We start from the raw sequence: 12,547 nt of genomic DNA on the forward strand, positions 1-12,547 counted from the left end.
TCTCTTTTATAAAGGAAAATTTGGTGGTTACCTCATAAAGTGCAAAGGAGTCGGTCTTGGCTGTGACATGAGATTGAGGTGAAAAAATATGTGAGAGTATATGCTAGTGACGTGAGGGAGTGGGAGTCATGGAATTTAGTGTTTAGGTGAGTGAAATGGGACTACTATATTTTGTTTATTGTACTCATTATTCAATTTTTTCTATATGTGACTGAAAAATATGCAAAACATGGTGCTACTATATGTTATCAAAGTCTTTGTTCTTCTCGACGAGCATCAAAATTTAGTTTCTATCTAATTATTAATTTCTTTTTATGTGTAGGAGAAAGTGGGTGATGCAATTGAAAATGGTGGCGGAAAGTCAATTTGATCGTAATGTGAATGCGAAGAATTTTTGGATAATCAAGATGTCTTATATTCATGATACTATATGAATATACTCACTTTTGGAAAGTTTATTGTTAATGGGCATTTTGACACATTGTTTTATTAGTATGTGTATTCTTTTGGATTATTATTTTTGGTATTTATTAGCTAATTTAATTCTTTATATCATCAAAATATATGATAATAATGCATGTGCTTGAAATAATTGTAATTACATGATATATGTAAACTGTAATTTTTTTAAAAATTTTCAAAAAAAATTTATAGCCTAGCCAAAATTGCCACGCTTTAAAAGTGTGGCCATTTGCCTATACGTCTAGCATGTATATAAGCAAAGACCACGCTTTGTAGGTGTTCCTTTAAAAGCCACGGTTAACAAGTGTGGCCTAAAAGGTAATAAAGGCCACGTTTTTTTAGTGTAGTTGTAGGGTATAAAAGCGTTGCCATATGGGGCGTAACAAGCGTTGTCTTTGTTGACTAATAGGCCACGTTTTTAAGCGTGACTTGTAAGGTAACATTTAAAAAGCGTGCCCTTAGGTCAAAGGTTACGCTTCTTTTGGCCACCCCCAGAAAAGCGTTGCCTAAAGTCGAAAAGTGTGGCCTTTGACCAAAGACCACACTTTTTGCTAGTTTAGGCCACGCTTTTCCGGGGGAGTCAAAGGCATAAAGTGTTGTAGTGTAATAATCAATTTACCTGGCTAAGGAGATTCTTAGCTTCAGAATACATATCAAGAGTTGAAGGGAAACTGAGATCTACCTTCATAATCCTATATTACTCTTTAGTACATCTTGCTTGTCAAGTAACAATTACAAGATGAAGGAAGCCCAGTCTAGGGAAAGTAGAAGATCCTATAATGTTTTTTTTTTTGGTAATTATATATTTTATTTCATCAAAATTTCAGTTACAACCATTGTTAAAACTGGAAAGCAACATTTTGGACATAAGTCCCAAACTTACTGCATATCATCTCTATACAATCACATCTACACAACTCTATTGCCTATGGATAAAAGTTTAAATCTTTCATACATCTATCCAATCTTCTAACTCTACGAGCTCTAACATGAATTTCTCTTATCAATTGCTTAATCACTTGATCTGCAGACCTTCTTTTAGCCTTGAAGATTCTTGCATTCCTTTCTTGCCATAAATGATAAACTCCACCAGCTAGTGTCATCCTATATATCTCCTGTTGAGCAGTCTTTCCAGTAGCATTTTCTATTGCCCATTACACTTCATGCTACCAGTTCCACGCTTCCTTTCTTATACTTTGCCAAGCTAGAAGTTTTGGCTACACCTGTTTAGCATATACACACGCAAACAATAGATGATCGATGTCTTCATTCTCCTGTTCACATAGCACACATGCCATATCATCTAGATTAGCCCAGCATGCGATCCTCTCCTTAGTTTGTAGTCTTCTGTGAAGAGCCAAGAATAAAATGAAAGTCCATTTAGGTTGCCCAGCATTGTTGCATACCAATCTTCTCCAAGGAACTTTCTGAAATTTCCCACGACAGGCTCCATATATGTCATTTATTGAGTACTTAGGAATAGCTGCTACATCTGTTTCATTGAAGCCTATCTGTTCAAGCATGCTTTTTGCTTTAATGATCTTCTGTACCACCCATGAAGCTTGAGTAGTTTAGTATCCCATACATCCCCTGTCTTGGTATAGTAGGAGTGGATCCATTTTACCCAAACAATCTTTCTTCCTGCATATGTTCCATAGCAGTTTGCCTATAGCAGCGCAGTTCCATACATAGATATCTAATATATTTAGACCCCCAGCAGTTTTAGGAAGACATAGTCTATCCCATGCAATCAGTGCTTTCTTGCTAAGATCACTTCCTTCAGACCACAGAAAGCTTCTGCAGGTAGCTTCTACCATCTGAGCAACCTTTTTTGGAAGTACAAACACCTGTGACCAATAGACTTGAATAGAGTACATCACAGATTTCACAAGCTAGATTCTTCCAGCATATGATAAGCATCTAGTGGTCCATGATTTGATTCTAGCCAGCATCTTATCTATTAGAGGTTTGCATTGAATAATAGACAACCTTTTTGTACTCAAGGGAATTCCTAAGTATCTAAAAGGCAATTCACCCCTACCAAATTGGATAGTCAGTAAAATCAACTGTTGTATATCCTGGTGGACACCATCAAAGTACACTGAACTTTTCTCAACATTGGCAATCAATCTAGACACCTGTGAGAATTTTTGGAAGCATTGGATCAGCATATTGACAGACTCCAATTCACCTTTGCAGAACAATAAGAGATCATCTGCAAAACCAAGTTGTATAATCTGCAGCTTCTTATATCTCGGATGAAATTTGAACCTTTTGTCCTCACAGACACCCTTCAAACTTCTACTGAAATATTCCATGGCAAGCACAAATAAGAAGGGGGAGAGAGGATCTCCTTGCCTTAGTCCTTTCTTAGCTAGAAATGGTGGCATTGGCTCTCCATTGAGTAGAATTGAATAGGATACAATTGAAATGCAGCACATAATCCATCTGATAAACTTTGCTGGAACTTGGAGGCAGTGAAGGATTTACTTAACATAAGGCCATTCCACTGAATCATAAGCCTTCCTCATATCTATTTTTAATATACATCTAGGAGTGATGCCTTTCCTTCCATATCCCTTCACCAGTTTATGGCTCAAAATGATATTGTCTGTGATTAATATGCCAGGCACAAAAGCTTATTGACTTTTATCGACAAGACTGTCCATCACCCCCTGCATCCTAGTGGTAAGGATTTTAGAGATCAGCTTATATAGCATAGTGCAACATGCTATTGGCCTAAATTCTGATATTCTTGTGGGGTTCTTAATCTTTGGGATTAATATAATTGTTGTACAGTTTATTGCTTTGTATATATCTCCTTCCATGAAGAACTGGAGGACAGCTTCAGTAACATTACTTCCAATCACACCCCAAACTTTCTTGAAAAAGAGTGCATTAAATCCATCACATCCGGGAGCTTTATGATCATCAATACTCATAAGGGCTTGAAATATTTCATCTTGAGTTACCTGTGATGCTAGCTGCAGTTGTTGATGTATGTTGAGTACATTTCCACGTTTCATAACCTAAGGATCAATTGCTGGAAGCTGAGCAGCAGCACTCCCTAATAGTATTTTATAGAAACTAGTCACTTCTGCAGCAATGTCTTCTGGTTGTTGAATAATATCTCCTTTAGAATCAATAAGGCTTGTAATTCTGTTTTGAGCCTGTCTATTCCTCAAACTAGCAGAGAAATAAGAATTGTTCTCATCACCAAGTTCTAGCCATTTGTTCCTAGACTTCTGCTTCAGAATACTTTCCTCCACTAGGCTCCATTTCTCTAGTTCAACCTTCACTTCTTTCTCTTCTTCAAACAGTAGATCTGGTTGAGTGTGATGGCCCCTTTGTGTTTGAATATCTTGCAACTTCTGTCTATAGAACTCAATCCTCTCCCCTACATTTCTTAATTCTGTATGATTCAGTTGTTTCAACTCTTTCTTCATTGCTTTAAGCTTCCACCATATGTCATGCATGTGCTGCTTTCCTGTAGTTTCGCACCAAGTATTAGCCACCACTTTTAGGAAGTCTGTGTAATCTGCAAGGCAGTTCAGGAATCTAAAAGGCTTTGGACTTATATGCACATCATCTTTTAGTTGAATACTTAGTGGAGTATGGTCTGAAATCCCAGGGTTTAAGATCATTACTTCAGTAATAGCAGCTGTCATCAACCATTCTGCATTCACAAGAGCTCTGTCTATCCTGCTCCAGATTTGTCCATTTGACCAAGTATATTTCCTCCCTATTGCTCGTAACTCTATCATGCCACTAGCTTGTATAAAGTCATTGTAATCCCTTATTTCATTCTCTTGGACTGGGTTGCCAAACTGCCTATTGTTAATACCCAATTTTTCCCATAAAATATTTCAAATTGCATATATGTCTTCAAAATCATGCATTGATTAGCAATTGATATTTTCCTATATTTTTATTAATTTATCCTGCATTTTATTTCTAAGAAATAATTACAAAATTGCCTCACAAATGATTTCAAAAGCATTTCTTGATGTAATTTATTATTTTTGGTCCTATTAAGACCAAATTATTTCATAATTAGCCAAATTGGCACCTTTTAGCTATAATTGCAATAACTTTGCAATTATAGCCCAAGCATATAATTTTATACTATTTTTGATCGGAAATTAGTCAATTGTATTTTAAAATACTAAATAACCATTTTAAATTATTTTCTATGCATGAAATTCATTTTTTGTGATTATTAGCTATTTTTACAAATTATTCTAATTAATTTAATTGGGTATTTAACAAATAGCCTACTTTTATTTCAATTCTAGCCTAATTAAACCAGACCCCAAACCCAATTTAATCTGGACTGTTGATCAATTTTGATCAACGGACCAGATTCACCCATACCATAATTAACCTAAAAGACTACCCCCCAAACCCTCATTCCCATTCTCTCATTCTCTTTTCTGCTCCGCCATTACATCCTCTCATCTCTCTCAAGCTCTCTCTGCTAAACCCTAAGCTCCTCTCATCGGCCGTTGGCTCGCCGGTAACAATGGTGGCTCAACCACCATCCCTAGCCTCCATGGATCCCTCACATGCCAGATCCTTGCTACCTTGAGGTCCTAAAGGGGACCAGAGGGTGTTCAACTCACACCCATGGCCTTTTCATGCCGTTCTCAGGTCACCCTTGGCCGTCCGAGTAAGATCTTTATATTTTCCGGCTAGATCCATGGCTTCTAAGTTGGAATCTCTTTATCTCTGGGTTCTCTCTCTCTGAAACCCTATCTCATCTCTTGACTCTTCATATCTACCACAGATCTGAGTATATTTTGAGTTATCTTTACTGTTTTCTTAAGAATCTCTCCGATATTTTAAAAACGCATTTTCATCTTCAAACTAGGGTTTTTTAACCCCTTTTCAAAATGACTTTTCCTTCCGATTTTCCGTATTATTCTATGATTTTTACTACGTTTAAACGTTTATTCATGCTTTTCCCTTTTTATCTGAGTCTGTCTCTGATGATTTGATTCGTATGTGTGCATGTTTCTCATGAACATTCCGAGTTTCTATAATTTTACCCTATTATGTTCATTAGGGTTTCTGATTTTTTGCTTCTTCCGCTTATATTATGTTTATTCTGTCAATTCCTCTAATTATTACTATTTTTTCTAGTTGAATCCCTGATTCTATGTGATTTTTACTACTGTGCTCATTAGGGTTTCTGATTTTTTGCCTCTTCTTTCCTATTATGTGTTTATTCCGTGTATGCATAGAGACTTGTGGTAATCTCCCCTTAATTAGTACTACTCCTGTTTGAATCCCTAATTTCCTGTAATTGATACCTTTCACTAATCTCTTGTGATGATTTCCTTACTGATTTTCAACCTCTAAGATATTTTCTTGCCTTATTTTTTGGTCGACTATGCTGTCAATCGATTCTTAAGTACTTTCCTTAATTAGATTTTCTGAACCTAGCCTAATTACTTGTTATGTACTTGCACTATGCTGAAATTATTTCCTTTTGTGTTATATTCCAGTCTTATGTGATCTCCTTCCTTATTTGTCTTTACCGTTTGAAGTTAACTCTCTTAATTAAGGGAGTACTTATACTGATTTTATACTAATTGATACCTAGTTCCATAATTACTGCATGACTTTGATTCTTACCTTATTATTCTACCTAGTTTCAAACTATATATACATATGCTCTCTCATTAACAAAAACACACGAACACATTGGTTCAAAAACTCTCTCACACTCAAAAAGCTTTCTGCTTTCTTTCTTTGTTACTTGCTACTATTCTGAATTAGCCGGCTGCAAGCCAAGGCTAATTATTGTGCTCTCCTATTCTTCACTTTGTGTTTACTATCTCTATACTGGTATGTTCTGATTTCAATTCAAGTCCCAAAAATAATATGTTTCTTTTACTACTTCAGTTCATGATGTTCCTGATTTGTTTCTACCTATGGTTTTGCTGTTCAACATGTAATTAATCTCTTTTGCTTCATCTAGTTATGCTAGCCATGTCTTACCTCTTTAGGGTCAGCATGCTCTCGTGAACCAGTAACTTGACTTTACTTTGTTTAATGCTTGTATACTGTTGACTAGTTCTAGTATGCACCTATTGGGCTATTGTCCCAAGTTGTCTTAATATTATGCTCAACCATGTTTAGTATAAAATCCTTTACTCTACTATCTCCCAACCCCCATGAATCTCCCTAAAGCATCTCTGGTTCTGTAAATGTGTTCTAATTAACACTCCTGAATCTATGTCTTACTACCTGCACCAAGTGCAAAGGACTTCTGCCTGTTATGTGTTCACCATACATGCTCTATTTGTCCCCAACCCCCAATTGACCATGTGTGAAGGTTTGTTCTCTGAGTGTTGCTGAACTTGTTTGACTGACCTGCTGTTTGTTTAATTACACAACTATTTTCAAAAGTTGTTCTACTAAACAACTCTCTTATTTACAAAACTATTTCAACTAAGTCTCTTTTCACACCGCTTTCCTGCTAAAACCTTTTCAAAACCATGTCAAGCACTCTCACTCTACTCTTAGGTCCTTAAGTTCTGCCCATCCAATGTGTGACTGCTTAGGGATCCCTATGAGATCCCTCTGAACTCTGATGCATTGGAGCTGGATCTTCCACACCACACCTACTCAGTTATGGTTGTGAAATTTGGGTGTGAGCACTGCCCGGGATCCTTGAGGTCCTTAGGGAACTCTGACACATCGGGATTTGAGAAAGGCTATGAAACATCTGGGCATTTGAGGTTCTGGAAATCTGGGCCTGTTTTCAGGCTCTCTATAGTGTAATTTCTTATTTTCTTTTTCTACTTATGTAATTCATTTCAATACTGGTTTGTAATAATTATTGTAAACGAATATTGGGGTTGGCTAGTGAAAAGGGGAGGGTAGTCATATATATTATCAATATCAATGGGTAGAAACCGTGCCTTAGGTTTACATTTCCCATATGTGCATTAGAATCCATGTTTAGGACCAATACATTCCAAGCATGTCATGCATTAGATATCATGTTCTTAGGTTTACTGTTTAAGCATCTCATTTGACATTATTTTTATCACTTAGAAATCTTGTTTTAGGCTAAATAACAGCATTAACATAAAATTGTTGCTCCTGCACATCCTGAAATCATGTTGTAACTTTCCGGGCATTTAGAAATCATGCTTTAGAAATTCTGCATATCCTGAAATCATTCTGCATTTTATATGTGCATGTTAGATACCCTATTTTAGGATCTCGTTCATACTCGTTCAGTCACATCTAGTTTAAACTACTGGTTATGAAAGATGTAAAAACAATGTCACATTTATCCTGTTTAAGTAAAATTGGTCATAATCCCTGTATCTTCGCAATACTTAGAACAACATGCTTTAGGTAAAATAACTTCTAAACTATTTTAATAATTCTGGTAACTGTTGTGCATTATCCTACGCCTAGGCAAGCCTTAGGTAATCAACCTCTATAAAACTGGAAACTGTTCTTTGTGTTTACTGCTTAATGGTTAACAGGCTTAAAATCAGTAGGCAAACTGATTAGGCCCCTGTTTCTAAGTTTAAAAAAAAATCTGCATGTCTCTTATGTTCTGATGCTCACCTAGACATCATGTCTTAGGATCCCGTTTAATAATACTGCTCTTGTTTATGTTTGAGTCGTGCTGTTTACATGCATTATCTGCGGAGGTAAACCTGAGCCTCTTATTTGCTCCTTCCTGCTTTTATTTGCTAAAGTCCTATGTGTTCTTGCTTGTCACCTTAGTATTTCTCCTTTAAACCTTAGGGGTCTGTCTAGAACTGCCTATAGGTAGAGGTCCTAATTTCCTCCAGGACCATTAAGAAGGGACGGGTAACAGCACGCATAGAGATCGCTAAATAACATTCGCTTAATAACCGCTAAGGGGTGGGAATGATAGATATGGATATGATGACTACGCGTTAATGTCACGTGTAGCCCCTCATTGAGGAGTGTTTACCGGGCATTGAATGGGGTGATCCTATAGTCTAACCAACCTAGGACCCCTCCTTCCCAAATTCCCTTTGTCTAAAACTTTACTTTTTTTTTTATATGTACACAACTTGTTCAAAGCCTTTGTCTTATTATTTGAGTCATACAATGTCCAACATGCTTTATTTGCAATTATGTGTTTCAACTACTTATTTGTTAAAGGACTAATTCATAAGTATAAGTTCGGCCGGGACCCACCGTTGTGGACTGAGAGGGGTGCCTAACACCTTCCCCTCAAGGTTATTTCGAGCCCTTACCCTAAATCTCTGGTAATGCAAACTAGTCTAAGAGTTAATCGCTCTAGGTGCCCTAACGCACCATAATCCGTTAGGTGGCGACTCTTCAAATACCCAAATCCCAAAAGGAAACGAGTCGATCCCCCCATGGAATGTCCAAACCGGGACTTTCTCCGTGAGGAGGAAAAAAGGGGGCGCGACACCTATCCTCTATATCAGTTATAGCATTGAAATCCCCAAAGACTAACCATGGCCTTTGGACTGATATACTCACCCCCTTCAACTCTTCCCATAACTCCTTCCTTGCCTCAATAGTATGCAAACCATAAACTGCTTTCAAGTGCAGTTTTAGATGTAAACGAGGAATGCTAAGGATTCCATGAATAGCCTGAGAACTCATGGTAGTAGCTTCAAACTCCAGTCTGTTTGGGTCCCAAATAACCCATATTCTTCCTTTTGAGCTATGTGCATAGTTTGCACACCATTTCCAGTTAGTTGCATATTTTTGTGTTACTCTGCTAGCATTATCTTCCTTTACTCTGTTTTCCAGTATAGCTATCAGTGCTACTTCATTATTTACAATGAACTTCTTTACTTCTTTTTGTTTATAAACTTCATTTACACCCCTCACATTCCAAGCTATAAGTCTCATTTGTTTGATTGTTTAGACTTAGGATCCCCAGTATCACCCTGGTAGCTACATTGCCCTTTCTCCACAGTTATATCCCCTATCTCAAAGCTAAGTGGGCTAAATCTATTCACCACATTAATGCTAGTATCACCTCTTATGTTTGCCATCTTACTTTTAGCTGCAGATTTCCTTTTAGCTAGTTCCCAGTCTGGTAGTTGATCAGCCTCAATATCACCTATCTTGCTTGCTTGTATTACATTATTAGTTGGAACACTTTCAGCCTTTCCAGTATTGTTAGTTGGAACACTTTCAGCCTTTTCAGTCTTGATTGGTTCTGTTCTTCTTCTCCACTCCATCCTTGGTTTTTGTTTCCCTTCTATAACTGTCCGGGCAGCCCTGCAGCTATGTCCAACCTGAAGGCAGGTGTGGTAATATTCAGGAAGCCAATCATAGTCAATTGATTGTTCAAAAACTTTGCCCTTAGGATCCATAACCTTTAGAACAGTAGGCATCTCCTTTGTAACATCCATTTCAGCCAAAAGCCTTGCATAGGAAATCCTCTCAATTTTTGAAGTAAATTCATCAGCATATAGGGGAATTCCTAAGCCACTTCCTATCCTACTGAGTGAATCCATACTCCAACATCAATGGCAAGTTGGGCAATTTTACCCAAACAGGAATAGTCTGTAAAACTTCCTTGCTGAAATCAAAGTTAGGCGACCAAGCTTTAACAATTATAGGCTTGTTTCTTATCGTATACGGTCCAGACATCAGCACAGCATCCCTGTCCTCCACACTGTTGAGCTTAACCACAAAATATCCATCATTATGGAAGTATATTTTTGGTTTGCTAACAAAATTCCACTGTGCAGCAATAAATCGATCCAAAACACCAATTGAGGGGGTGTCACCCACAACATACAGTACAATTGTATGTTTCCATTTCATCGTTTCTCGCTCAACCTCATCTGTATCTAGTTCAACTATTTTTTCACCATTTTCGATCATCGGAGCAATAAATTTGAGGTTCATACCTCTAGACGCCAAATTATTTCTAGCAAATAGGTTCACCCACTCCTTCTTCTGTGCCTCATCTAGTTTTTTATGGATTTAGACTTCCTTCGCCATAGCTAGCTTCGGTGCTTTCGTCTGTTGGACCTCCTTCCTCTGTATCACCTTTTCAACCTCAATTTTCTCTATAATTGGAACTGTTTCAAATAGTTTCACAGTTTGGCTTTGTTCACCTTTATCAATTGGAGTTGATCTAGCTGAATTCACTCCATGCAAAGGCGGCCATGTCTCATTAGAGCTCTGCAACTGTTCCATTGAGCTCGGCAGCTTCTACATGTCTTCGATCTTCTTCGTTTGCTCAATTACTAGTTCCTTACTAGTAGTTGTGATCTGGATCACTCTCTTAGGTCTCCCCCTACCCATGCCGGCAGAGGCGCACGTTAGGTCACCGTCAATGGCGGACATGTATCAAGCTTGGATGACTGGAAGGCACCACCCCCACCGCCACCTAGCTCCCTAGATGCTACCCTCACCCGAGCCCTAGTCATAGTGCCAGATGATCCGCCATATTCTCCAGATTTTTCCATTTACCATAGCTTTTCTAACCTCCCTAGTAACTCCATTGTTCGTCCTCCAACTACATTTCCCAAAAATAGCCCTCTTGTCATATCCACTGTCCCCACTATCACAACTTCTCAACAACCTCTCCTTCAAAGATCCAACAGTGAAGACCAGTCAAACCTCATGATGTCCAATAATACACCCCAGAGTTGGCCCACCAGGTCCCAATAATTTTGATGTGCGACTCACTACCCAATTACTCGAGCTTAGTAATTGGAAAGACACTCCTTACTTGGTTAGCCATGAAGGAGCCCTGGTAGTTTATTTTGTCATTATTTTTGTTGTCCGGGTTATTTCAGGGTTGTAATCCGGATATTGTCTTGTGACTCAAACCCTTCTATCCTTCTATTTTGCCTAGTTCGTTTTGGCATAGTAACTCGTCTAGTGTTATCTAAGATCGTTCCAGGGTTGTAACCCAAGTTTTGTTGTGCTTATCTCACTGTTCAAACCCTTTCACCTTATGTCTAATGCAATCTCCTGTTTTCTGCTAGTTCTAGTCAGTTTTTGTTTAAGTCACTTTTCCTTTTATAGTTCTGACTCTAGTGACATGAAATGCACGCATAATTCTCATCCTGGTCTTGAAAGTTAGTCTAATCATGAAGCAATGACACAGTTTTGAATATGATAAAAGGATGCATTTGAGGAAACAAGTAAAGATTCACGCATTCTGAGATAACCTAAAGCTTGAACTGAGTGAAACTGAGGTAGTTAGTCTGGGAAATCAAGAGGTTGATAAGAGCATACAACAAGGAAATGTCTCTCAAGCAGTTTGAGGTAGATCAGTCAGTGCTGAAATGCATTCTTCCACATCAAGAGAAGGTTGAGTCAAGTCTGCTTCGAACTAGAAATAGTCATTCATTGGGACAAAGGTATTGCCCATTGACACTTTTTGTTTGTGTTGATGCCATTAATAGATACTATGTATGGTTTCTTTGCTTATTTTCGATTGCATGTTTGTACTTGGCATTCTTAAAGTTTGGTATGACAAAGGCATTTTATTCTGCTACCCAAACACTTTTATCTTTTGCTACCCCTTTTGAAGCTTAATTTATTTTGTTTCATACCCCTCATTTGGAATCAGAAGTAGAGTTAGGAACTAGAAAAGAAAAAGAGAAAAAGAAAGGAAATGAAAGGAAAAGAAAAAAAAATAGGAAAAAAGGGAAAAAGAAGAAAGAAAAAAAAAAGGAAAAGAAAAACAACAAAATAATTCAACTTTTGTGTTTGAACTACGTTCAACCTGATTCCTTTTAAGGATACGTAGGCAGCTTTACTCTGAGGTTCGATCCCATCAAAGCAAAAATCAAAAAAATTCCTAGACCCCAGGAAACTGGGGCAGAAGTTTTAATTTTGGCTAAAAGATCTGATTCCCAAAAGTTGTAATTTTGAATCCTTTCATCATAAATTATTTTGAGCCTTCATGCCACCCTTTCTTTCCAACCATGTCCAAAAGCCTACATTACGGTCCAACGAAAGACCTTCCGACCAATCTTTGAGGATGTCAAATCAAGTTTGTGGTGAAAGTATGATCTTCGTGCATCATGGATAATACCTTTGTTCTCAGCGCAAAGAGAGAAAATGATCAAGT

The 12,547-nt window shown here is 37.7% G+C and overlaps 1 protein-coding gene across 1 annotated transcript; it reads right to left on the reverse strand.

The window, feature by feature from the left end:
• Positions 1 to 3,491: 3,491 nt before the first annotated feature.
• Positions 3,492 to 9,351, reverse strand: LOC109217117. The gene is made up of 2 exons (XM_019381348.1): positions 8,948 to 9,351; positions 3,492 to 4,293 (listed from the first exon to the last, which is right to left on the reverse strand). The coding sequence occupies exons 1-2, from the start codon at positions 9,349 to 9,351 to the stop codon at positions 3,492 to 3,494; spliced, it is 1,206 nt and encodes a 401-aa protein (XP_019236893.1).
• Between the last annotated feature and the right edge of the window lie 3,196 nt (positions 9,352 to 12,547).

The sequence above is a fragment of the Nicotiana attenuata genome, unplaced genomic scaffold, assembly GCF_001879085.1.
Source record: "Nicotiana attenuata strain UT unplaced genomic scaffold, NIATTr2, whole genome shotgun sequence".
NCBI lineage: Eukaryota > Viridiplantae > Streptophyta > Magnoliopsida > Solanales > Solanaceae > Nicotiana > Nicotiana attenuata.